The 27753-nt window shown below is 39.9% G+C and overlaps 1 protein-coding gene across 4 annotated transcripts in view; it reads left to right on the forward strand.

Moving 5' to 3' along the window:
• Positions 1–1902: 1902 nt before the first annotated feature.
• Positions 1903–27753, forward strand: part of tmem209 (transmembrane protein 209) — an 81594-nt gene continuing 55743 nt past the window's right edge. For 3 of the 4 annotated variants that reach the window (XR_007934273.1, XM_028811337.2, XM_051923776.1), the window contains exon 1: positions 1903–1987. Coding sequence is in view for 2 of the 4 variants with exons in the window: in XM_028811337.2 (XP_028667170.2) it covers positions 1958–1987 (30 nt within the window). In the remaining 2 variants the exon portion in view is untranslated. Of the gene's footprint in view, positions 1988–3241; positions 3279–27753 lie in introns of all 4 variants that reach the window. The other variant, XM_051923775.1, reaches the window with a different exon arrangement.

Below are 27753 nucleotides of genomic sequence, written 5' to 3' on the forward strand. Positions count from 1 at the left end.
GTAGATGAAGGGAGAGTTTCTAGCCATTATATACACACACACATATATATATATATATATATATACATATACTATATACTGTATTATATATATATAATACAGTATATATATTTATACAGTATATATATATATATATACAGTATATATATATAATACAGTTATATATACAGAGTGTCCAATTTAAAACAGTTGTAACTTTGTAAGTATATGTGATAGAAAGAATCTGTAAAAAGGATTAGAAAGAAGAAACAGATTTTTTATTGTTCTTGTTGATTTTCAACATGTCCACCATCACTATTAATACAAAGGGTAATACGATTCTGTGTGTCTTAATGACTCTCTTGGACTTGCCTCAAAGGTTTCTTCTATGGATGCTACAATTTCTTCACTAACACGTGGCCTACCAGACCATTGCTTATCATTGACAGAACCTGTTTCTTTAAAGTTTTTCATCCACTTGGATATGGAACTGGGTTCTAAACCTTCTTTGGACAGCGGTAAATTTTAGTTCAGCCAACCAAAGAACACAATTTACTTTCTCTTCTAGTGAAGCCATGGGTCAACAGTGATTCTGAAAAATACAGTAAGTAAGTTTAAAGTTAAATTTCTAAAAATAAAACTTCTAAAGACAAAAAAAAAAACTACATACATCAAGCTTTCTAATCTTTTTTACTAATTCTATCACATATACTTACAAAGTTACATCTAATTTAAATTGCACACAGACTTTATGGACACCCTGTATACATATGCTATGTACACTCTGTGCAATGTACACTTTGTGTGTGTGTTGTTGGTATTGTATTATTGTCACTGTTCTGAGGATACATGTAAATAAGAAATTAATTGTTCGGTGTATGCTATATACACATGACAATAAACCTAAATATGAACTGAGCTAAACAGAAAGTCCAGCGAACAAAGGTCTTGTGTCCAGCTGCTTTTCCAAATTATTACAAACACCTTAATTAACACATTTGCAGAGATTTTTAATAATCAACTCTGTACCATTCCAAAGTTAAAGGGGATTTAAATGTCATATATGTCCTAGGTGCTCCAATTTTAAGGATTTGTCATGGCAACCCTAAAACTTCAAAAGAGCTCAAACATTCTGTATAAAAGTGAATAGTCCCTTTGTCATCTACCACTATATCAAAGGATTTTAGTTCTCCTGAAGCCTCAGGAATTTTTTCTAGATCAAGTAGTACTACTAAAGGATTTTTGATCCTTTATATAGATGAGCATCAAAGCAAATGTATATATGAAGTTTTAATAAAATAACGTGGCAATGGTATAAAATCAAAGCAATACGAGATAAAAAATTCTCAGATATTCTTAGTGCCTAGCAGGATTTTTGTCTTATCAAAATAAAATAATATAAAGACTGATCACCAATAAATAATTTAAGAATAATGGCATTATCCCGATCAGTTATACACGTGATATTTTTGTTTTCAGGATGAAAAATGTCTTAAATGTATGCCCTTCACACATATCACGTCCAAACAAATTGCTTTGAAATACATATTCCCCGTATTGAAGTCTATAATTATATTTAAATACTCCCACTTTAATCAAACATTGCACTGCCCTGCTCACAGTTAAACCTTTTTAAATCCGCTGTTACAACGAGTCTTTTTTATTACTCCCGTATACTTCCTAACACAAGCTGGATTTATTTCCAGTACTGTATATTTATTCGTGCGCGCCTTAAGTTTTGATACGCAAAGGCTGGTGTCACGTCACGAGCTAATCTCCGCCCACACAATGATTGACAGGAGACTCCCAAAGCATATTAGCGTGCCCAAAACGGCGTTTGCGTCTGATTAGAAATTGTTAAAAATGACTGACATGCCTATCCACGTCGTTTTCCCTTTTTGGGTAAATAGAGGGTGGGTCATAATCCACGGAAGTGATTATCTGTTCAACGCGCACAACTGCTTCCGGGGTCTAGCTCATGGACTGGTTGTGGAAAGACAGAGCGCGCGTAAGTTTGTTTCGTTCAATTTTTCAGAAAGGCTTTTTTTTTTTTTAAATTCCATCTACTTTAAACTGCTGCAAATAAAGGTCTAAATATAAATAGGACTAAATATAACAGCCACATATTTTTGAGATAGAGTCACTAAGAGATGGCTTTCCTTTATAAGGTGTTTTTCTTTTTTTAAAGTGTTGCACAAGTATTAAATTCAGGTTTTTAACGACGGAAATGTTATTTTTTGTGTGTCTCTTCTGCAAGTAACATGGCCGACCTGTCTTGCATTTCTGAAAAGCCTAGAGGTTAGAAAGATACGAGAAATCACTAATGCAGAAAATGACTTTGCTTTAAAAATGTGTTTCTCACAGTTGTATTACACTACTGATAAAAGGTCTTCTACGGGTCTTTAAATACTGCATCTTTATTGTAGTTTTCGAAACTAAGCTATTGGAGGTAGCGGTTTTTCAATTATGGCTTAATATTGAGCAGTTTTCGTTGGATGTTAATTGATGCACACAGGAGTTGATAATATTGAAGTCTTTGTAAAAATCCAAGCAAGCCCTCTTTTAAAAAAAAAAAAAAAAAATTAGAGCCGCTCTTTGTTGTTTTAAATATACTTTAACCTCGAATCAGACCACAAAGCTCTTGAAACAAATAACATAACAACCTTACAGCAATTAAAAAGTCTGCATGTAAAGATCTTCCCACTCGTAGATGAAAAGGTAAGAATGAAAGGCGTCGATCTTATTTTCACGTTTAAATCGGTTTGGCAATTTTAAAGAACGTTTTGAGTATACAGTACTAGGTCCGGGCGCTATGATTACCTTTGAAAGTCTACAGACTTGCAGGTTAGATGAACTGGCATTGCTAAATTGGCCTGTGTGTGCGTGCACACGCTTTCATGGGCTAGCTATAAGCTTAGCACACTATCTATGATAAAATACATGTACCGAACTTCAATCGGATTAAAGTTGGGCGAATTGGCGTTTTTAAAGGGGTGCGTGTGTGAGCTGGCCTTGGGCTGCCATGACATCCTGTTCAGGGATTGTTGCTTGTTGGGATATTTTCCAACGACCCTGTACAGGGTAAATAGTTTTGGAAAATGGATGGTTTAATTCAAAATTAAAATTTAGAAAAGATCACAAAAACAGTCCACATCCAGTGTGAATTCAAATGGATAGATAGTTGAACACAGAGGTTAACTATGCCACTAAAACCTTCTAAAGAATGCACTTTGTATTGTTTGCATCCTCTTTACTACTGTAGGAAGTTTCTGGTCTGAATTTGGCCCTGAAACAGTGAGGTAAGTAACACAGTTATAACATTTAAGGAGCAAGTAACTGAAGTGCATGTGTTTTGTTTTAAGAATATGTCCTCATGCATTTTGAGTTAAGCCACCTATTTACTTGTAAGATATATATATAGAGAGAGAGAGAGTTAGGTCCATAAATATTTGGACAGAGACAACTTTTTTCTAATTTTGGTTCTGTACATTACCACAATGAGTTTTAAATGAAACAACTCAGATGCAGTTGAAGTGCAGACTTTCAGCTTTAATTCAGTGGGGTGAACAAAACGATTGCATAAAAATGTGAGGCAACTAAAGCATTTTTTTAACACAATCCCTTCATTTCAGGGGCTCAAAAGTAATTGGACAAATTTAAATAACTGGAAATAAAATGTTCATTTCTAATACTTGGTTGAAAACCCTTTGCTGGCAATGACAGCCTGAAGTCTTGAACTCATGGATATCACCAGATACTGGGTTTCCTCCTTTTTAATGCTCTGCCAGGCCTTTACTGCAGCGGCTTTCAGTTGCTGTTTGTTTGTGGGCCTTTCTGTCCGAAGTTTAGTCTTCAACAAGTGAAATGCGTGCTCAATTGGGTTAAGATCAGGTGACTGACTTGGCCATTCAAGAATTTTCCACTTCTTTGCTTTAATAAACTCCTGGGTTGCTTTGGCTGTATATTTTGGGTCATTGGGCGGCATTTCATGATACAGATGGACAATCCATTTGACTGCATTTAGCTGGATTTGAGCAGACAGTATGTCTCTGAACACCTCAGAATTCATTCGGCTGCTTCTGTCCTGTGTCACATCATCAATAAACACTAGTGTCCCAGTGCCACTTGCAGCCATGCACGCCCAAGCCATCACACTGCCTCCACGGTGTTTTACAGATGATGTGGTATGCTTTGGATAATGAGCTGTTCCACGCCTTCTTCATACTTTTTTCTTGCCATCATTCTGGTAGAGGTTGATCTTGGTTTCATCTGTCCAAAGAATGTTTTTCCAGAACTGTGCTGGCTTTTTTAGATGTTCTTTAGCAAAGTCCAATCTAGCCTTTCTATTCTTGAGGCTTATGAGTGGCTTGCACCTTGCAGTGCACCCTCTGTATTTACTTTCAAGCAGTCTTCTCTTTATGGTAGACTTGGATATCGATACACCTACCCCCTGGAGAGTGTTGTTCACTTGGTTGGCAGTTGTGAAGGGGTTTCTCTTCACCATGGAAATGATTCTGCGATCATCCACCATTGTTGTCTTCTGTGGACGTCCAGGTCTTTTTGCGCTGCTGAGTTGACCAGTGCTTGCTTGCTTTCTCAGGATGTACCAAACTAGATTTTGCTACTCGTAATATTGTAGCAATTTCTCGGATGGGTTTTTTCTGTTTTCATAGCTTAAAGATGGCTTCTTTCACCTGCATGGAGAGCTCCTTTGACCGCATGTTGTCTGTTCACAGCAAAATCTTCCACATGCAAGTACCTCATTTCCCCTTGGGATTAATAAAGTACCTACCTACCTACCTACCTACCTACCTCCCTCAAATCAACTCCAGGCCTTTTATCTGCTTAATTGATATTGACATAACGACAGACTTGCCCACACCTTCCCATGAAATAGCCTTTGAGTCAATTATCCAATTACTTTTGAGCCCCTGAAATGAAGGGATTGTGTTAAAAAAAAAATGCTTTAGTTGCCTCACATTTTTATGCAATCGTTTTGTTCACCCCACTGAATTAAAGCTGAAAGTCTGCACTTCAACTGCATCTGAGTGGTTTCATTTAAAATTCATTGTGGTAATGTACAGAACCAAAATTAGAAAAAGGTCCATAAATATTTGGACAGAGACAACTTAACTGTGTATTAGGGGTGGGCGGTATGACCAAAATTCTATATCACGGTATTTTTCTAAATTATCCTGGTTTCACGGTATTCAACGGTATTTTTTTCCTCATGCATGAGTGGATGTTAACCACATTTTCCACTGCAATTACTGGCTAAGAATAACCTATTCCACTGTCAAGAGTATTGTACATTGTACAAAAAAAACATTTTAATGTGCACACAAGTATTAATACAGTTTTGCATTGCCCCATAAAGTGATAGTTTTCAAGGGGGTTGTACTAATGGAGAAGGTATCACATTGCATGACAGATGCATTCAAAATATAGAACCTTTTTATTGAACAAATTTTGCAAAAACAAACTATAATTTTGACAACATATTTTCAACCATACAAAGAGGCATTTAGACTTAGTAAAATATCCAGAAGTGCTTGTCAAAAATTGTATTGCACTGAATATGTCTTAGAAAAGGAATAAATAGTAAATATCTTTTGTAAACCAACTACACTTTCTGTTAATGTTAACAATCTCTGTCCACTGACACGTTAAAGTGACTTTTTAAACAACTTTATCATCATTAAACTGCATAATATTTAAACTAATAAATAATAACAATAAAATAAATAATAGTATTATTACTGATAGTTGCACTATTACTTCAAGACTTCAAGCCCATGTGCATTACACAGTATTCACCAAATTAAAATAAAATAAGTGCAACTTGGTGATGACATCTTTACCAACTGAACCATCATTTAGGCAAACTGCGTTAATATGGACCTTGCTTCAAGCTAAGCTATACTGGGAAGAAAAAAACAAACTATATGTCGAGAACAAAGTCAACATTTCCACTTTATTCTCGCCGTTTATGTTGAGATTAAAGTTGACATTTCCACTTTATTCTCATAGTTTACTTCATAATTAAAGTAGAATGTCGTAAACTAAACTTCTTCCTAAAATCAATGTTTAATCAATTACTTAATTTACCCCGTCATAAATTAATGCAGCACATTAAATGCTTTGTGTTATGTTCCCCGACCCAGTGGTTAATCACTACGCTTCTTAAACTGACTTCCTCCGCACTAAGAGAAGACAGCGATCACCTTACAGAATCCATTCACTTCATGATATTCCTGCTTTCTGAAAATTTAGAATGCTAACATAAATACTTGATATCATTTTCATGATGAAGTGCAAGAAGAAGTCAGTTTAAGAATCACTTAACACAAAGCATTTAATGTGCTATATAACTTATGACGGGGTTTGAGAAAATATAGTAAATTAAATATTCATTTTACAATGAAGTTTAGTTTACGATGTTCTACTTTAATGACAAATTACGAGAATAAAGTCAACATGTTTTTATTCTCGTCATAAGCGTCAAGATTAAAGTGGAAATGTCGAGAATAAAGTCAACATGTTGTCACAATATTACACAGTACCCAGGTACATTACACTGTATTGAAAACAAATAAAACAAGTGCAACTTGGCTTGCAGTATTATCCAGTAGTATAGAAACAGTATTTACATATCTGACCTTTTAAAACTAAAGTATCTCCAGGTGACGGACGTGACTCCTTTTTTTCGGCAAAAGTTCTTCTGTTCATCATGTTCAACTTTATCGTCGGCTTCAGTTTCGGAATGTTCTCTGTCCATTTTCACCGCGCAATACCTATGCTACCGCTACCTATTTGGTGGGGCAGCAGTGAAAAAGAACCCTAGTGCAACAAATCTGTGTTTAGCGGTGTAGCAGTGAAAAAGGTCCCCACTTGAACAGTTTCCCGCTGCGCCACGTTCTGAATGTCGTTTAAGCAATTTAAACCGGTGTTGCGGTATAAGAAAAATCCATATCATAAAAAAATTAAACGGTTTTCGGTATGAACCGGTATACTGCCCAGCACTACTGTATATATGTATATATGTGTATGTATATATACAGTACCGTGCAAAAGTTTTAGGCAGGTGTGAAAAAATGCTGTAAACAAAGAATGCTTTCAAAAATGGAAGTGTTAATCATTTATTTTCATCAGTCAACAAAATGCAGTGAATGAACGAAAGAGAAATCTAAATCAAATCAATATTTGGTGTGACCACCCTTTGCCTTCAAAATAGCATCAATTCTTCTAGGTACACTTGCACACAGTTTTTGAAGGAACTTGGCAGGTAGGTTGTTCCAAACATCTTGGAGAACTAACCACAGATCTTCTGTGGATGTAGGCTTCCTCACATCCTTCTGTCTCTTCATGTAATCCCAGACACACTTGATGTTGAGATCAGGGCTCTGTGGGGCCCATACCATCACTTCCAGGACTTCTTGTTCTTCTTTACGCTGAGGATAGTTCTTAATGACTTTGGCTGTATGTTTGGGGTTGTTGTCCTGCTGCAGAATAAATTTGGGGCCAAACATACGCCTCCCTGATGGTATTGCATGATGGATAAGTATCTGCCTGTATTTCTCAGCTTTGAGAACACCATTAATCCTGACCAAATCTCTAACTCCATTTGCAGAAATGCAGCCCCAAACGTTCAAGGAACCTCCACCATGCTTCACTGTTGCCTGCAGACACTCATTATTGTACCGCTTTCCAGCCCTTCGACGAACAATCTGCCTTCTGCCACAGCCAAATATTTCAAATTTTGACTCATCAGTCCAGAGCACCTGCTGCCATTTTTCTGCACCCTAGTTCCTATGTTTTCGTGCATACTTGAGTCACTTGGCCTTGTTTCCACGTTGGAGGTATGGCTTTTTGGCTGCAACTCTTCCATGAAGACCACTTCTGGCCAGACTTCTCCGGACAGTAGATGGGTGTACCTGGGTCCCACTGGTTTCTGCCAGTTCTGAGCTGACGGCACTGCTGGACATCTTCCGATTTCGAAGGATAATAAGCTTGATGTGTCTTTCATCTGCTGCACTAAGTTTCCTTGGCCGACCACTACGTCTGCGATCCTCAACATTGCCCGTTTCTTTGTGCTTCTTCAAAAGAGTTTGAACAGCACATCTGGAAACCCCAGTCTGCTTTGAAATCTTTGTCTGGGAGAGACCTTGCTGATACAGTATACAGTAATCCCTTGCTATATTGCTCTTTGACTTTTGCGGCTTCACTCTGTCGCGGATTTTATATGTAAGCATATTTAAATATATATCACGGATTTTTCGCTGGTTCATGGGTTTCAGTGGACAATGGGTCTTTTAATTTCTGGTACATGCTTCCTCAGTTGGTTTGCCCAGCTGATTTCATACAATGGATGCTATTAGCAGATGGCTGAGAAGCTACCCAATCAGAGCACATATTCCGTATTAACTAAAACTCCTCAAATATATTTTGAGCAGGGGGGCTGTTCGCACCCCTAGAGGATACGGCCGCTCATCTAAAAAATGCTGAAAGACTACCTTCACATTGCTCCCTTCCTTGCTGGGCTTACTTGTGGTTACTTTGTTGCGTGATATGCTTCCCGCGCGGTGCTTCGCATACTTAAAAGCTCAAACAGCCCTATTGATTTTTGATTGTTTGCTTTTCTCTCTCTCTCTCGCTCTGACATTCTCTGCTCCTGACGGAGGGGGTGTGAGCAGGGGGTCTGTTCACACCCCTAGAGGATACGGACACTCGTCTAAAAAATGCTGAAAGACTACCTTCACATTGCTCCCTTCCTTGCAGCTGCTTTGTCAAGCGACATGCTTCCCGCACGGTGCTTCGCATACTTAAAAGCCCAAAAAGCACCTATTGATTTTTGATTGTTTGCTTTTCTCTCTCTCTCTCTCTCTCTCTCTGACATTCTCTGCTCCTGACGCGCAGTCCTTTGAAGAGGAAGATATGTTTGCATTCTTTTAATTGTGAGACAGAACTGTCATCTCTGTCTTGTCATGGAGCACGTTTAAACTTTTGAAAAAGAAACAAATGTTTGTTTGCAGTGTTTGAATAAATTTCCTGTCTCTCTATACCCTCCTGTGTTTCTGTGCAAATCTGTGACCCAAGCATGACAATATAAAAATAACCATATAAACATAATGGTTTCTATTTCGCGGGGGGCTCTGGAACGCAACCCCCGCGATGGAGGAGGTATCACTGTAACTACCTTGTGTCTTGTTGCTGTGCTCAATCTTGCCATGACATGAAACTGTCTTCCACAACCTCACCTTGGTAGCAGAGTTTGGCTGTTCCTCACCCAGTTTTAAGCCTCCTACACAGCTGTTTCTGTTTCAGTTAATGACTGTGTTTCAACCTATGTGTGACATTGATGATCATTAGCACCTGTTTGGTATAACTGGTTGATCATACACCTGACTAGAATCCTACAAAATCCCTGACTTTGTGCAAGTGTACCTATAAGAATTGATGCTGGTTTGAAGGCAAAAGGTAGTAACACCAAATATTGATTCGATTTAGATTTTTCTTTTGTTCGCTCACTTTGCATTTTGTAAATTGATAACAATAAACAATCATTATTTATATTTCTGAAAGCATTCTTTGCATGTTTTACAGCATTTTTTCACACCTGCCTAAAACTTTTGCACAGTACTGTATGTGTGTGTATGTATGTATATATTTGTTGTGGAAAATTGTTTAGGTACAAGAAAATTAAAGGTTTCCAAAAAGGACACCTTGTGTCAAACAGTGTAACTTTGCAATACTATAGGATATAGCATCTAAACATGGTACATTGATAGCAAACCGTTTAGGGCATCTAAATAAATTGATTTCAGGGTTCTGCCTCATAAATTGTCTTGGTTATGCACTGCAAAATGTCCCCCCCCCATTCGGAGGGTTTTACTCACTACTCTTCAGCCATGTGCAGCTCCTTTTATTACAGTATATAGGCAGAATAATAACCGTTTATTTTTGGGTTTATGAAATGTTGTTCTTCATACAAAGTAAAGCTAACGTAACTCACTGTAATGCATTACATTTTATGATCAGTGACTGTATAAAATTTTTCTTTTTTCTGTTAGTGTGAAATGTAACTTATTTTTAAAATTGTTTCCCAATAGGGATTACTTTATGTACCAGCTGATGTTAATGTTCCCAAAACATCAGTTCTAGCTTTTTTTTTCAGTATCAGTAGTACTAGACTCCTGCACGATTCCAAGTAGCAAATTATGTCTATATATGTTATATATGAGAAACACAAGAATAAGAGCTAAATGTAAAATGGCTCTCAGTGATGACACAGCACTCTATCAACACATGTTGAAAAGAAAAACGGAAGTCATGTCTGGAAATGATTTGTCTTTCTGACAGGAGAATTTTAGTGTGTGGCTATGGGAATGGTGCTTGTTATTATTAATTATTATTATTATTTTAAAAAAGCCAAAACACACTGACTTTTGTTATTACCACTTTTATTGCATTACGGACTCTGTTCATAAATAGCTTATGCATGCATTGTTAATGAAGTGATGTGATTGATCATAGTTTTAATCGCTCAATATTGTAAGAGGAGACAAAATGATGGCGTGATGAATTGTGTTTTAATACCATGTCCTATGCCGCCCCTAGAAAGGAACAGAGGCATTGCATTAATTTCTTGATTTAGAACACATCCACAAATGTGCTTTTAGGCATCCACCCCTAACCAGTTTAGTTTGTGGTCAGGTCATATGTGAAACGTTGCATGCGAATATAGTACTGGTAGTGCGAACATCTGTGGCAAGTTTCAGGCGAAGTCCCTATTTGGCTTTCCTACATGGGTGACGAAATGAGCTGCTGCAGTTTTTTTTTTTGTTTTTTTTTTTAATACCAAAATACAATTTATTTAGTGCTTCAAAGCACTGTGATTATGGGCTAAATTACATCTAAATACAGATATACAAACACTAAATATGTGTCATTTGTTTGGTTTTTGAAGTGTCCATTCATATAATCCCTAAAATGTGACAAATGTAGTGAAAGCACATATGTATTGACAGGTACATTGGAGAATGTAATGCAGTCTACCAGTTAAACTTCAGGTCCTGTTAATATTTTACTTCTGAACTAGTATTCTGACTAAGCAATAACAAAGTCTGATCAGTCATATAAGATACTATGAAAACGGCTCAACAAAGAAATTAAATTTTGGACAAACGTAAAAAAATAATAAAAGGAGAGACAGATTCGGGAAATTTTAAAGTTCCAGGATTGTGTGACACTTTAAAACTGAATCAATTTGACTCATCTGTTGCTCTTTAGTATGGATTTTATATTGGTGCAAATATAAATCTTATGATGGCAAATGTTACACTCCTAATAGAGGGGTTCTCTGACAAAGCAGGTTGTTGTAAAAAAAAAAACAGCTTTAAAGAGTTTAAAATATTCTGAATTATCTTGGAATTGGATGAATTGAATTTAGTTTTGTCAAGTTTGACTTGCTTGTATGGAATGTTACTTGCTTTTAATAAATTCAGTACAATGAAGAAAAATTTAAGCCCTTTGTTGTACTTTGATATTTATGAATGCCAATACTAGCTTACTTAAATAATAGTTGGGCAGCTTCTTGATGGGTACAGAAGTATTTTAAAGCTGCTGTTACTACTGTGGCAGTGTGACATAGTTTTTGGCAAGTAGTGTTGCATAGTGGCTAAGGCTTTGGACATCAGTTCCTTACGTTATGGATTCAGATCCTGCTACTGACACTGTGTGACCACAAACAGGTCTCTTAACCACTGTGCTGCAATTGGAATATTCAAAAGAAGTGGAACCAGTTTTATCTCAAATATTGCATAAGTAGATGTGTTATTTATACGTTGTATATTACAAAAAACACAATATTGTTCACTTTAATAATGTAGGTACTTTTAATAGAAAGCTGTTGAATGGGATTTCTGTTTTTACTGTGGTATTGAAAGGTATCAAATATTGTGAAATTTCTTTGGTTTTGAATAGTAAAATCCTGATATCCCAATTCTGCAATACAGTTTATTAATGAATTAACAGTATTGCAGAAATTAACGTGTGATGTCGGCTGCTCCAAAGATATACAGTGGAACCTCGGTTTGCGAGTAACTTGGTTTACTATGGTAGTGTTTTGCAAGATGAGCTAAAATTTAATAAATTTTGACTTGATAAACGAGCGAGGTCTTGCAATATGAGTAGTATGTATACACTTTGCTGAGCATCATGTCATCACAACTGAGCTGATGGTTCTCTTCTCTCTCTCGCTGCGGGATTGTGGGCAATCGTCTCCTGTTCTCCGTCTGAGTCGGTGTGCCTCACTCATATAGTCAACATCCATACAAGCGTATACTCTTTACTACAGCATTGTGTGTGTGTGTATGCGTGTGCTGTGACGTGCGAGTCCCCGTCTTGCACCCCAAAACACGAAGCCGAGTCTCTGTACTTTATCAACACCAGCTTTATTCAGCTTGAAACAGCAACCACGTGGTTATTTATTGTAGCGGGATCTGCCACTCTCGTGGCCAAGTAGTACTGTGCCCTGCGCATTTATAATGTTCCTTGTTCATTGTATCACCCATGGACGGCAGGTGTTTATAGCATGTCCATGATCTTTTCAGATTCGCTTTTACGGCGAACTGCTTCATTGCTGGGAGACTGCGATTGCTTTGGGACACTCTTCCGCGTGTCGTCCCATTGGGTGGAATCCCACAAGAGTTTAGAAACTTGCTCACACCAGCCGTGATTCTTTTCAAAGGTAAAGTGCAGGTTAATTTGTTTTATGTATTTTTACTTCATATAAAAAAGTTTTTGGGTTGTGGAACGAATCATCCGAGTTTCCATTATTTCTTTTGAGGAAATTCACTTTGATATACAAGTACTTTGGACTGCGAGCACGTTTCCGGAACGAATTATGCTCACAAACCAAGGTTCCACTGTACTAAATATTAAGAAATAGCTGATAATGGAATGGCATTTTGCCTTTTTTTTTCCATTACTTTCCTCCACTCAGATAAACTTTGGATGTCCCTCACATTTACATTCTACTCCTTAGACATTTGAGCATGCCTGTTGTTTGAATTTCTAAGATAAGTGAGTGGGTGAATATGATGTGCAATGAAAGTAAATGTTGCTATCACCGTGTTAGCTTTCTATTGATACGTAATATTTTACTTATATTATTGTGACTTTAATTTTTGGAATGTGTGATAATAAGTTAAAATTAGTATGGAGTGCTTTGTTAAAAGCCCACAAAATGACATATTTGAACAACTGTTGGTATACTTCATAAGTTTAAATTAGAAAACCTCCATGTTAACAGTGGGTTTGATAGTTTATATTGTTATACAGATAATGTGAAGTTTATTTTACTCAGTATAACTTAAAAAGCAGGTTGTGTACATTTTTTTTTTTTTTTTTTTTTTTTTTTAACAAAAAAAAAAATTTTATGTAAATAATTTAGATTGTATGCAGGGGTGCGCAATTGTCACAGTTGTTGCTTTTGATAGTACAATTGCAGTAATTAATTTAGTTTAATAACATTACAGTGAAATACCTATTCATTTGCATATACATTTTCTAATGCAAACTGCATTTACCTGATGCATATGTTATAGCAGAATCCCCATTTAGCACTTTTCAAGGGAACCACTAAAAAACCTCGCATTCAGGAAAGGTTATGTGCGAAAGTTGAAAAATGTTAAGTACTGTGTTTAGGATAATGCTTTTCTTTTTGGGTACAATAGTACAGTACTTTGATTTCAATGAAAATATTTAAGTGTTTGTTTTATAATAAATTGCTGATAATAAAATATATTTAAGAAAATTTTAAGTTTAACCTACATTTTCTTATTTTTATATCAAATCATACAGTACATTACCACTGAAAAATAACCCATCAAATTCCCCACTCAGCAACTAAGAAGTTCATTTTTGAAAGATATTACAAATAGGAATGTTTATTTAAATATCTATTTAATTAGTTTTGCCTATGTCACTGTAGTGCCTGGTCCAGTCATTAATGGCAGTGGTGTTTATAATGTTTTTCTTGTTGTTCTTGTTGCTTCTCCTGTACGCCCTAGGCAGCTCACAATCCTAAAGCTTTTGCATCCCTGATATGATCTTAAGTCTGCTGTTTGGATACATCTGTTTTTTAGCGTAATTTCTTGTATATACTCTCTGATAAGCAGACCATTGAGCTTTAAACCAAAATACAGTGTTAGCTGCATTATTTAGCCAAATGTGAAAATTTCAAACGAAAACAAATGTTTATGTAACGAGTATCCTAACGCAATACTTCTTTAATTGAAGTTCAAATACCTGGGTTCCTTAAAAAAATACTGATAAGCATTACCGTGCTAATGTGTAAGTTAATTTAAAAACAAAAAATGTATTTCATGAAGTATTATCTTTTGAGGACTTTTCCTGCTTCTGTTTAGTAGCCACTCCGGCCATTTGGTGGCAGCTAGTGAGGAAGAAGTTCAGATTTTGAATAACATGCAAACAAGTAAAAAGTTGAATAAAAGTTAAAGGTACAGTATTTTTTGGACCATAAGGTGTACTTAAAATCCTTTAATTTTATCAAAAATCGACAGTTCGCCTTATCTGGTGCGCCTTATGTATTAATTCTGGTTGTGCTTACTGACCTTGAACCGATTTTATGTGGTACACGGTGCTCAAAAATCTGTCAAAATGTTTTAGAATGACTTTGGTAAGCTACGAAGCTGCACCGCTTGATGGATTGTTGGAGCATTACGGCTACCGTAGTCAGGAGCCTCGTGGAGTAATGCGTACTGTACTTCAACATACGGTATTACGGTGTGTTTATTAGAACCCCGACATGGCACCTGTTAAGAGACATGCTTACGAAGCGGATTTCAAACTCAAGGCTATCAGGCACGCAGTAGAACATGGGAATAGAGCAGCTGCAAGAGAATTCAACATTAATGAATCAATGGTGCGGAAGTGGAGGAAGCAAGAAGATGACCTGCGCCAAGTAAAGAAGACCAAACAGAGTTTCCGAGGGAACAAAGCGAGATGGTCACAGTTAGAGGACAAAGTTGAATAGTGGGTTATTGAACAGAGAGCAGCAGGTAGAAGCGTCTCTACAGTCTCTATTCAACCTAAGGCAACAGCGGTAGCACGTGACATGAAGATCACTGACTTTCGAGGAGGTCCTTCTTGGTGCTTCCGTTTTATGAAAAGACGTAATCTCTCCATCCGCACAAGAACTACCACCTCGCAGCAACTGCCAAAGGATTACGAAGAAAAGCTGACCATTTTCCGCACTTACTGCAAGAACAAGATCACTGAAAAAAAGATCCGGCCAGAACACATCACCAACATGGATGAGGTCCCTCTTACCTTTGACATCCCCGTGAACCGTACTGTCGAGAAAACAGGAAGCAGTACGGTATCTATACGCACCACGGGGACAGAAGGAACATCCTTATCAAAACAGTAAAGTTAAACAATATGTCTGTTGAGCTAAGCATTATCTGTGTTTTGGAAGCTGAGCACAGGAGAGACGCCTTTGCAATAAACTACATGAATTTTCTGCAGCCTTGTGACCTTGTCCCTGAAACATTCACTCTGAGAAAGGGAAAACAAGAAACAGCTTACATTTTATTCATGTGGACACTATTTCTCCTGAACCCTGGAATAACGTATTTTTGTTAGTTCATAAGCCAAAGCGTCTCTCACTGGCAAGTTACAAAATAGTTATAAAAATTCTAATTTACTAAACACACAAAATACATGGTGCTGAGGAGAACATTCTTCTTCTACAACGTTGTAGCCAGTGGATTCAGGGCTATTTGTTGCACATTTGGAGCTGTGAAATAAACACGTTGTCCATTTTCTAGATGTACTGCTAAGTGAACAACAGCTGGGCTTCGTTCATGTATGGGAAATTAAAGAATTCGCCATACAGCTTCATTGCTGCTTATGTATCTTCCAGCCTGATGCTGTGCGATTTCATCGATATGTATGACCACATTCCTATCACTTCTTTCTGGTTGCACGGCAAAAACTGCCATGTCGCTGCCTTTATTCACGTACTTACAAATGTATTTGATCGAAACATTGAGATGGAATCGTAAAATATTTAGTATAGCGCGTGTTGCTTTTACGTCCAACGGATGGCGCTGTGTTTTCAAAAAAAGCATGTTTTTACCTGTCACAGGTGTGACATCTATATAATAGGTATATAAAAACACGCACGTATTCGCATGCAACGTTGTGTCAAAATTTCAAAGCAATCGGTGAAGAACTTTTGGAGATTTAAGATTTTGAACAAACGAACATTTACATTTTTATTTATATAGATTAGATATCTGCAAATTTATGTAATTGACTTAGCTTTTGAAGGAAATCTACTGTTCATTGATATAACCCAAAAGTAAAAGCACACATCTTGTATTTGAATGGTACATTGAAGAATGTAACATTGTCTCACAGTAATAAATTTATTGAGTATAGGAAACAACAACCCAAATCATTCTCTAATTCTGGATTTATTCACAGCCATAAGCAATAACTGAGTCTGGCCACTCATGTAAGAACCCTTAAACTGTAAAATAAAGGCTGTTATCGAGGGCATGAAAATTGTTGCTTATAATTGAATGCCCCTTAGATTGCCACAAATGGGGGTTTATATACATCTGCCACAGCCAGGCGTTACATGAATGTCCCCTTGGCCGGGTCTAGCTGTTTGGGTCCTCAACAATGATGATCCTGTGAGCTGGATCACCCTTGGATAATCATGCCACATGGTCGTTGTGCAGTAACTGATGTTTCCTCACAATGCAGGTAATGTGCTGCATTTGGGACTCTGTGAGCAACTGCTTGTTTGACACAGTCAAACCAGCGATACCCAAGGATTCTCCAAAGAAATACATTACCGAAGGAGTCCAGCCTTCATATCGGGTCACTGGATAAGGTCCATGTATCGCAACCCTATAGCATAACAAGAAACACCAGGGACCTTGTGCATAGTGCCATGTGTAGAATTCACACTAAAACATGGTGTACGGACAAAAGCGGAAATGTTTGTGCACACAAAAAAAATCCAGATGCATAAATCTGTGCATAGCCCATCTTCCACTTTCTTCTGCTCCATAAATCCCGGTCGGCGTGAAAAGTAATACATGCGCACGTGCCTGCTGCCACACCCTAACTCCTCCCGGAATTACGCCTCTTTGAATATGCAAATCAATATAAATAGCTCTTAAGCTCCGCATTCTGTGAAAAGGCAATGGCAAAAGCACGGTGGAAAATGGAAAAACTTCAGCGAATACCAAGTGGAGGCAATGAAAAATGTACTATTTGTTGGTTTGAACAGTGGTATAAACAACAAAAGGAAGTTGATCGAGTGACTGTGTCGGAGAAACTCGAAAGCGCAAGTTCACAAAGTTGCACAGTGCCGGAGTAAAAAAAGTTGATAGATATCAAAGTCGCTGTGAAAAGGCGAGTCGTGGCCCACCGTCTGAGTGTCATATGAAAGCTTATTAGGGTACAGAGAAAAGAAGAAAAAAAAAATAGGGACACAGTGGGGGGGAAAAAAGCTTGAAATGTCAACTTTAATCTTGAAATTTCCACTTTAATCACATAAAGTTTATGATGTTGACAAAAAACTATCTTAAAATAATTTAATTTATTAGTTTCTTAAATCCCATCGTAACTATAGTAGCACAATAAATGCTTTGTTTTGTATGTGTTCTTTTATGTGCTCTGTGTGTGAATCTCTACGTGCTTCTTAAACGGGCTTACTCTTCCTCCGACAGGACACAGAATCCATTACATTCATGATATTACAGCTCTCTGAATAATTTAAATACTGAGATGTATACTTGATATCATATCATTTCAGTATTCATATCAATTAAAGATAGATGAATAGGTACTGTATTAATTCCAAGGGGAAATTCACATACTCCAGCAGCAGCATATTGATAAAAAACATTAAATTTAAAGAGTGATAAAAATGCAGGTATAACAGAAAATAACTTTGTTTAATGTTAATGTTTAAATTCCCCCCCCCCCCCCCCCCCCATAGAGTGGAATTGAAAAGTCACATGGTGTGGGGGAGGAACAATCTCCTTAATCTGTCAGTGGAGCAGGACAGTGACAGCAGTCTGTCGCTGAAGCTGCTCCTCTGTCTGGAGATGATACTGTTTAGTGGATGTAGTGGATTCTCCATGATTTAAGGAGCCTGCTCAGCACCTGTTGCTCTGCCACGGATGTCAAACTGTCCAGCTCCGTGCCTACAGTAGAGCCTGCCTTCCTCACCAGTTTGTCCAGGCGTGAGGTGTCCCTCTTCTTTATGCTGCCTCCCCAGCACACCACTGCGAAGAAGAGGGCGCTCGCCACCACCGTCTGATAGAACATCTGCATCATCTTATTGCAGATGTTGAAAAATGCCAGCCTTCTAAGGAAGTATAGTCGGCTCTGTCCTCTCTTGCACAGAGCATCAGTATTGGGCAGTTCAGTCCAATTTATCATCCAGCTACACTCCCAGGTATTTATAGGTTTGCACACAGTCACCTCTGATGATCACGTATACGTAAAGCATGTATTAAACATGGGAACACTGTGGCGCAGTGATAGTGACGAGCTGGTGCCTTGTCCAGAGATTGTTCCTCCCTCCCGCATGAAACTTGCTGCGCCGTGCATGACCTTCGATGAAAAAATTTATTGCAGCAGTACTGTCTCTTTCAAATGTACTAACCCCCAATTCCTGTCCTTCCTTTTTTCTCCAAGTACCCAATCTCCACACAATCAGCTCAGTAATAGATGTTAAGCCATCTGTAAGCTTAGATCTCCAATTCTTCAAAACCTTTAAGGAACATTGAAATATCTTCGTAGTACATGTTTAGTTATTCTATCCATCTATCCTTCCAGTGTCACGCCAGCCCCAGCAAGAATACAGTGCGAGGCAGGAACAGTCCCTAGTGCTTGACACTGTGTCCTCACATGTTTAATTATTAAAAATATAGATTATTTAAATGTTAACATTTTATCTGTATAATGTAATAAACATATTTTGCTGCATTTCATCTTATAAATGATAGTCATCATATGTAAATACGCGCTTTATAAAGTGGCACAGGTTGTGCAATATTTAACTGTATCGCACGTTTACAGTGAGGTAATTGTACTTAAGTACAAACAGTTCTACAAGACGCACTTGAGGGACTAATTGATTGTGTTTATAGTTCTTGGGATGAAACTGTTTCTGAACCGCGAGGTCGGTACAGGAAAGGCTCTGAAGTGTTTGCCGCAATGCTCGCAAAATCAGTCGCCCGACGTCCCGGGGCTATTGTGTCTTCCAGTCGGGCTACCAAAATCTATCTCAGCCCTGCCCGTCGGGCTATCATAGGAAGGAAAAATATATGTCAATGCTTTTGCATTCTTTCTCAAATGTAGCTGGGTAATTATGTCATTTTCAGGCATCGATGAGCCACTGTCAATATGTGAAATATTGAAATCACGTTTGAATTCGCGCTTGTTTTTTTACTTTCACTTTGTGATCGCGCAAACTCTGTATAGAGACCGGCAGTACTGATTGGTCAGTGACGGATTAATTGCGCACCAATTCCTCTGACATCGTCTTATCACTCATTGGCTTACTATTCAAACGTGACAAGTGAAATCTCCCGCAGCAAGCTTAAACATGTGATAGAGGTTGATTGCACAGAGAATTTAAAAAATCGCTGATCGTTGTGTGTGCGTGTGTAAAAATAGATGGATTTACACAGGTATTTTAGTTTTGTCTATTTTAGACAGGTCAGGGAGAAGAAGGGACAGCCAAAGAAAAGCCTACCACAAAGCGGAAAAGTTATGACAAATCAGACTATGAGGCAAAAAGAAAGCGCAGCTTTTTGGTTTCATGGACAAAAGAATTTCTGTGCTGGAATATGACAAGCTAAATAACATAATGTTCTGCCGGGTGTGTCGTGAGTTTCCCTCGATTTCTGACTCAACAAGCGCCTTTGTTACTAGGACCAGTAATTTTAGGAAAGACCCTATCAAAACCCATGAGAAATCTCTGCATCACAAGAAATGCATTGGTGCTCAGTCTGCAGCATCTTTCCCAGAACAAACACCAATTGCAAAAACCATACTAAAAATAAACCAAGCACAACAAGAAGTGCTGAAAAAGCTGTTTAGAACCGCGTACTATATTGCAAAGAGTGAACTACCATTGGCAAAATTTAGCAGTCTTTGCAAACTTCAAAAAGCAAATGGCCTAGATCTTGGTTCCACTTACCTCAATGGCCATGCTTGCAGAGAGTTTACTGGAGCAATAGCACAAATTTCAAGAGACCAGATCGAAAAGGAAATTCAAGAAAGCAGGTTCTTATCCATTCTTGCAGATGGCAGTACAGACACTGGTATAACAGAACAGGAGTTGGTGAGAGATAATGGTGACATATCCACATACATGATCAAATGTCAGCCAGTCAAGAGTGCAAATGCTGCAGGTATTTTAGAGGCTATTGATGAAGCAGTGAACACCATGGGTATCAGAGAAGACACATGGAAAAAGAAAGTAGTGTGCGCAAATTTTGATGGTGCTGCAGTGATGATGCGTGAGAAAACAGGAGTAGCTGGGAGACTGAAACAGAGGATACCCCACATCATAACAATCCACTGTGTGGCACACAAATTAGAGCTAGCCGTGCTGGATAGCGTGAAAGGCTGAGAGTACCTGGTGAAATTTGAAGATACACTGAAAACCATCTTTAAGATGTACTACTATTCCCCAAAGAAGCGAAGAGAACTGACAGAAATAAGTGAACTGTTAAATGAGAAACTGGCACATTTCATTGGCCTGAAGAGCACACGGTGGCTTCCAAGCCGGCTGAGATGTCTGAAGTCTGTGGAAAAAAATTACACTCCCACTGTTGTTCATATGGAGAACATGGCAGGAGGAAGTGATGTCAAGTCCGAGGATGCAGCCAAAGCTAAGGGGGTGGTGCAGGAGATGAAGACAGAGAAATTTGTTCGCTTCCTGCATTTCATGTTGGACTACAGTACCATCTTATCCAAGTGCTATACTGATTTTCAGCATGATAACCTAAACATCACACGAACAAATCAGTTAGTTGAGAACACCACATCACGCTTACTCAGCCTAAAAACAAAACCAGGAGAATACCAGAAAACCTTGGACACAAAGTTCACAGCGAACGAGGATGGTAGCATTTGCTACTGTGGAACTCAGCTCACAAAAAGTCAGCAACCTGCTAGAAGAGGTGAGGGTACAGACAAAGACACCTTTGGTGCAGAGATTCAGAAGATTATTGACAACACAGTCAAGTACATGGACAACAGATTTAAAAATCTGCGTGAAAAGCCTCTCTCTTGTTTCAAGGTTTTTGACCCTTCCACTCTTCCCTACCCCGGAGAAGAGCTGGCAAATTATGGGGATGAAGAGGTGGATTATCTTGTCACACATTTTGCCAGTTTGCTAGATGAGGAAGAGAGAGAGAAAATTCCACAAGAATGGATGGATCTAAAAATGTAGCTTGCAGAACACCGGGGTAGCAAGGTAGTTGATTGCTTGTACAGAGATCTCCTCTCTGAGAATCCAGAACACCTCTCTCATATCTTGTTGCTGGTGAAATTAATGCTGACACTTAGTCTATTAACATCCATCTGTGAGAGAGGATTTTCTTGCATGAACCGAGTGAAGACAACACATCGTACCTCTCTACACCCTGAAACACTGAATGACTGCATGCAACTCTCCATTAATGGGGAAAGAGTTGAATCTTTTTGCCCTGACAAGTCAATTCGTTTCTGGATGTTTTCTGGAAAAGGTTCAAGACACCTGGATCATAAAACCCCGACAAGAACAAAGAGCAGTGAAATGGAGGCCGATGCACAGGAAGAGAAAGCTGATGGAGATGCTATGCCCTCAATGTCGAGTGGCATTTTCTCATCCGTGACTTCAGTGGAAATTTCAGATTCAGAATCTGACACAGACTGATCCATGTTCTACACAGTTCTTACAAGTTCATAGAAATTTCTGTTCAATTAGAACCAAATATCTGAGTTGATGATTGTAATTTTTATACAATTGTTGTAATTTGTGTTTTAACAATTTTTTGATTGATGTTTTGTTTCCTTTACAATATTATACATTAAAAATAATCTTTTTTTATTCGGGCTACTTAAGTTTATTTTGGGCTACCAAAAACTGAAGAGTGCCTGCCCGAAGGGCTACCAGGGATTTAGAAATTTTGCGAGCCCTGTGCTGTATGAGAACAGTTCAAATAGGCAGCATGGCTGAGTTAGTGTGCTGCTTGCTGTATACCGATAATTCTCTTTCCGATCAGCTGCTGTAGGGCTGTGATTCCACACTCTGATACAGTGGTATAAATACTTCGAGTGGTGCAATGAGGGTAATATGGGAAAAGATGATCCGCTGTAGCAACTCCTAACTGGAGCAGCTGAAAGAAGAAGGTGCAGTGAGAGTAACAATGCTAAAGCAGCTATGGTATTTGGAATAGTTTGGCCATTCCGTGGACCATTGATATTATTGCAGGTTAATTACAATCAGATGCCTTAAAGTAATAAACAATATGTGGTTAATTTCAGTGTATTTGATAAAGCCGCGTCAGGGATGTGGATCTAAAAAAGAAAGGGAAATCACAATGGAACAAAACCATTGCTTTAACACTGAGTGCCGCCAGTTTGCAAAACCGAGCGGAGAACTTGTGTACGCCAGGGTTTGAGCTAGCTTGAAAATGTGCGTGGCTTTACACCAAGTTTAGGTTTTATACATCGCAATTTGAGTGTGGAAATGGGAGTACGCAACATTTTTGTGAGTACACACTATTTATACATGAGGCCCCAGGACTCTAAAGACTCTGACCTTCATATTTTTGCAAAGGTAACTTGTATTGTATTTTGATATTTATGAATGCCAATACTTATTAATGAAATAACAGTTGGGTAACTACCTGACAGATATTTAAAACTGTGTTCACTGTTACTACAGAAAAAATGCACAATATCGTTCACTTCAAAAATGGAGATACTAAATAAAAAGCCTTTGAGTGGGATTCCTGTTACTGCCATGGTATCAAAAGGTATTGAGTATCATAAAGTTTCACTGGTATAGGTATTGAATATGAAAATTATGGTATTGTGACATCCTTAATAATAATGTCCTCAGTCCTTCTATATTTATGAAGTGAAACTCTATATGAGCTATAAAGCAAGTACAGTAAAAGGTAAAGCAACATTTCAGAAAACTTGGAATTAGTAAATTTATATTGCAAGGTCTCACTGTCTGCCCACATGAGCATTGAAGTCTCCCAGCAGAATGAGGGAGTCCCCAGAAGGTATGCCCTCTAGCACCCCTTCAGGGACTCCAAAAAGGGTGGGTACTCCAAACTGCTGTTTGGTGCATACGCGCAAACAACAGTTAGGACCCGTCCCCCCACCTGAAGGTGGAGGGCGGCTACCCTCTTGTCCACTGGGGTAAACCCCAATGACCAGGCTCCAAGTCGGGGGGCAATAAGTTTGCCCACACCCGCTCGGCGCCTCTCACCGGGGGCAACTCCAGAGTTGTAGAGAGTCCAGCCCCTCTCAAGGAAATTGGTTCCAGAGTCCAAGCTGTGCGTCGAGGCGAGTCCGACCTCACGCACTAGCTCAGGCTCCTGCCCCTTCAGAGAGGTGACATTCTACATCCCAAGAGCCAGCTTCTGTAGCCGAGGATCGGGCCACCAAGGTCCCCGCCTTTGACCATTACCCAACTCACAATGCACCCGACCTCCTTGGCCCCTCCCATAGGTGGTGAGCCCATGGGAATGGGGACCCACATTACCTCTTCGGGCTGTGCACGGCCGAGCCCCATGGGTGCAGTCGCTCACCATCGAACCCCACCTCCAGGCCTGGCTTCAGAGGGGGGCCCCGGTGACCTGCGTCCGGGCGAGGGAAAATGATGTCCAAAGTTTTCATTCATCCTAGAAGGTTCGTTGAACCGCTCTTTGTCTCATCCCTCACCTAGGACCAGTTTGCCTTGGGTGGCCCTACCAGGGGCATAAAGCCCCGGACAACAGAGCTTCTAGGATCATTGGGACACGCAAACCCCTCCACCACAATAAGGTGGCGGTTCAAGGAGGTGACTACCTCGTTCTGCTGGGAGACTTCAATGCTGACGTGGGCAATGACAGTGAGACCTGGAAGGGCGTGATTGGGAGGAATGGCCCCCCTGATCTGAACCCGAGCGGTGTTTTGTTATTGGACTTCTGTGCTCGTCACGGATTGTCCATAACGAACACCATGTTCAAGCATAGGGGTATTCATATGTGCACTTGGCACCAGGACACCCTAGGCCTCAGTTCGATGATCGACTTTGTGGTCGTGTCATCGGACCTGTGGCCACGTCTTGGACACTCGGGTGAAGAGAGGGGTGGAGCTGTCAACTGATCACCACCTGGTGGTGAGTTGGCTTCAATGGTGGGGGAGGATGCTGGTCAGGCCTGGTAGGCTCAAACGTGTTGTGAGGGTCTGCAGGGGACTCTGACAGAAGTAGCTTCAACTCCCACCTCCGGCAGAACTTCAACCACATCCCAAGGGAGGTGGGGGACATTGAGTCCGAATGGGCCATGTTCCGTGCCTCTATTGTTGAGGCGGTTGACTGGAGCTGTGGCCATAAGGTGTTTGGTGCCTGTCGTGGCGGCAATCCCCGAACCTGTTGGTGGATACCAACGGTGAGGAATGCCGTCAAGCTGAAGGAGTCCTACAAGACCCTTTTGTCCTGTGGGACTGTGGAGGCAGCTGATATTTACTGGCAGGCCAAGCAGTATGCGGCTTTGGTGGTTGCTGAGGCAAAATCTTGGGCGTGGGAGGAGTTTGGAGAGGCCATGGAGAACGACTTTCGGATGGCTTCGAGGAGATTCTGGTCTACCATCCGGTGTCTCAGGAGGGGGAAGCAGTGCAGTGTCAACACTGTATATGGTGGGGATGGTGCGCTGCTGACCTCGACTCGGGACGTTGTGGGTCGGTGGGGGGAGTACTTCGTAGACCTCCTCAATCCCACTAACATGCCTTCCAATGAGGAAGCAGAGCCTGGGGACTTGGAGGTGGGCTCCCCCATCTCTGGGACTGAGGTGGTCAAAAAACTCCTTGGTGGTAGGGCCCCGGGGGTGGATGAGATACGCCCGGAGTTCCTCAAGGCTCTGGATGTTGTAGGACTGTCTTGGTTGACACGCCTCTGCAACATTGCATGGACATCAGGGACAGTGCCTCTGGATTGACAGACCGGGGTGGTAGTCCCCCTCTTTAAGAAGGGGGACTGGAGGGTGTGTTCCAACTACAGAGGGATCACACTCCTCAGCCTCCCTGGAAAAGTCTATTCGGGGGTCCTGGAGAGGAGGGTCCATCGAATAGTCGAACCTCAGATTCAGGAAGAACAGTGTGGTTTTCGTCCTGGTCGCAGAACAGTGGACCAGCTCCACACCCTTAGCAGGGTCCTGGAGGGTTCATGGGAGTTTGCCCAACCAGTCTACATGTGTTTTGTGGACTTGTAAAAGGCATTCGACTGTGTCCCTCTGGGAAACCTGTGGGGGGTACTCTGAGAGTATGGGGTACCGGACCCCCTGATAAGGGCTGTTCGGTCCCAGTACAACCAGTGTCAGAGCTTGGTCTGCATTGCTGGCAGTAAGTCGAACCCATTTCCAGTGAGAGTTGGACTCCACCAGGGCTGCCCTTTGTCTCCGATTCTATTCATAACTTTTATGGACAGAATTTCTAGGTGCAGCCAGGGTGTTGAGGGGGTCCAGTTTGGTGGACTCAGGATTGGGTCACTGCTTTTTGCAGATGATGTTGTCCTGTTTGCTTCATCAGGCCGTGATCTTCAGCTCTGTCTCTGGATAGGTTTGAAGCTGAGTGTGAAGCAGCTGGTGTGGGAATCGGCACCTCCAAATCAAAGACCATGGTCCTCAGCCGGAAAAGGGTGGAGTGCCGTCTCAGAGTTGGGAGCGATTTCCTGCCCCAAGTGGAGGATTTCAGGTATCTCGGGATGTTGTTCACGAGTGAGGGAAGAATGGAGTATGAGATTGAGATTGACGGGGGGATCAGTGCGGCATCCGCAGTGATGTGGGCTCTGCATCGGTCTGTCGTGGTGAAAAAGGAGCTGAGCCAAAAGGCAAAGCTCTCCATTTACCAGTCGATCTATGTTCCTACCCACACCTATGGTCATGAGCTATGGGTAGTGACCGAAAGAACGAGATCGCGAGTACAAGCAGCTGAAATGAGTTTCTTCCGCAGGGTGTTTGGGCTTTCCCTTAAAGATAGGGTGAGAAGCTCAGTCATCCGGGAGGGGCTCAGAGTAGAACCGCTGCTCCTTCGCATCGAGTGGAGTCCGATGAGGTGGCTCGGGCATCTGATCAGGATGCCTCCTGGACGCCTCTCTGGTGAGGTGTTCCGGGCACGTCTAACTGGGACAAGGCCCGGGGAAGACCCAGGACACGCTGGAGGGACTATGTCTCTCGGCTGGCCTGGGAACGCCTTGGGATTCCCCCGGAAGAGCTAGAAGAAGTGGCCGGGGAGAGGGAAGTCTGGGCATCTCTGCTCAAGCTGCTGCCCCAGTGACCCGATCTCGGATAAGCGGAAGCGGAAGTGGATGGATGGATGGATGGATATATTGCAAGTGTTGATTAAATGAGGCAGAGCTGTGTAGTTTACATAACAGATGGCTTTTGATGTCTGGTTTTAGCAAAAATGGCTAGTAAATAGAAGTTCTAGAGGCAAAAATGGCATGCATGTGCCTTGCTCAAAAGCAAGATATAGAAATGCAGCTAAGTGCTCAAATTCTAAAAACTGTAAGCCAGTAAATTGATTTTTTTTTTTTTTTTAATTTTATAATGGATAATTTTAGCTTTTAAACTAGCCAAGCTTTATGCCACTTTTACAGTAGTTAATGAAAGTAAGCCAATTCACAGATGAATTTCCACCTTGTTTCTGTTGTCAAAATTCAGCTGTACTGTATATAAACTTTTATATATAGTTGTAGACTACTTGTGAATTACGAAATTTGTTTCACTAATTTTACATAATAGTAAATTACGAATTCTGGTTTTCAAAAGAGATTCACTTAGACTTGCTGTGTTGCTCCTTGGTAATCCAGCACCAAGTACAATCCAGCATACTCAGTTTTAATTGAATTTTCTCAAGCTAAGTTGTAAAGCTGCAACAGAATTAGGCTAGTTAAAGAGAGTGAATTTAAAAGGTCTACTATTTTTGTTCATTTTAATTTATGAGATGATAGCATGATTGAAAATAATTGGACATAACTGATCCCAGCCTTCCTGGAGATTTCACAAACCACATTAGGTGAACAAATGGTATTCACTTTCAGCCATTGTAGTTTTGATTTTGTTCCATGTCTACAGGTTTCACATCTGCCTATTTTAACAAAATGCACTTTTGAAAAGCTCGGTCACTCTAAGATAATGCACTGAAATTGCCTTAGTTCTCCCACTTAAGAGCAATTAAAGTAACCATTATAAGTTATTTCAATGTACTGTATCTTTTTATTGAAAATATCTGATTCATATTTGTTAGAAATATTTTTGTTGCATCAAAAGTGAACAGTAAATACAGCTTTAGTTATTGAAAAAGTTACTGAAGGAAATTACAAAAATTCGCTTGTAAGACTTTAAAAACACAAAAACAACATGGTTAGGGAACTACAAAAAGGTCTGCATGCTTGTAAACAAGACTATAGACACTTGTAGCAACTTTTAAAACTTTTTTCCCCATTCA

The sequence above is a fragment of the Erpetoichthys calabaricus genome, chromosome 1 (genome assembly GCF_900747795.2).
Source record: "Erpetoichthys calabaricus chromosome 1, fErpCal1.3, whole genome shotgun sequence".
In the NCBI taxonomy this organism is placed as follows: Eukaryota; Metazoa; Chordata; class Cladistia; order Polypteriformes; family Polypteridae; genus Erpetoichthys; species Erpetoichthys calabaricus.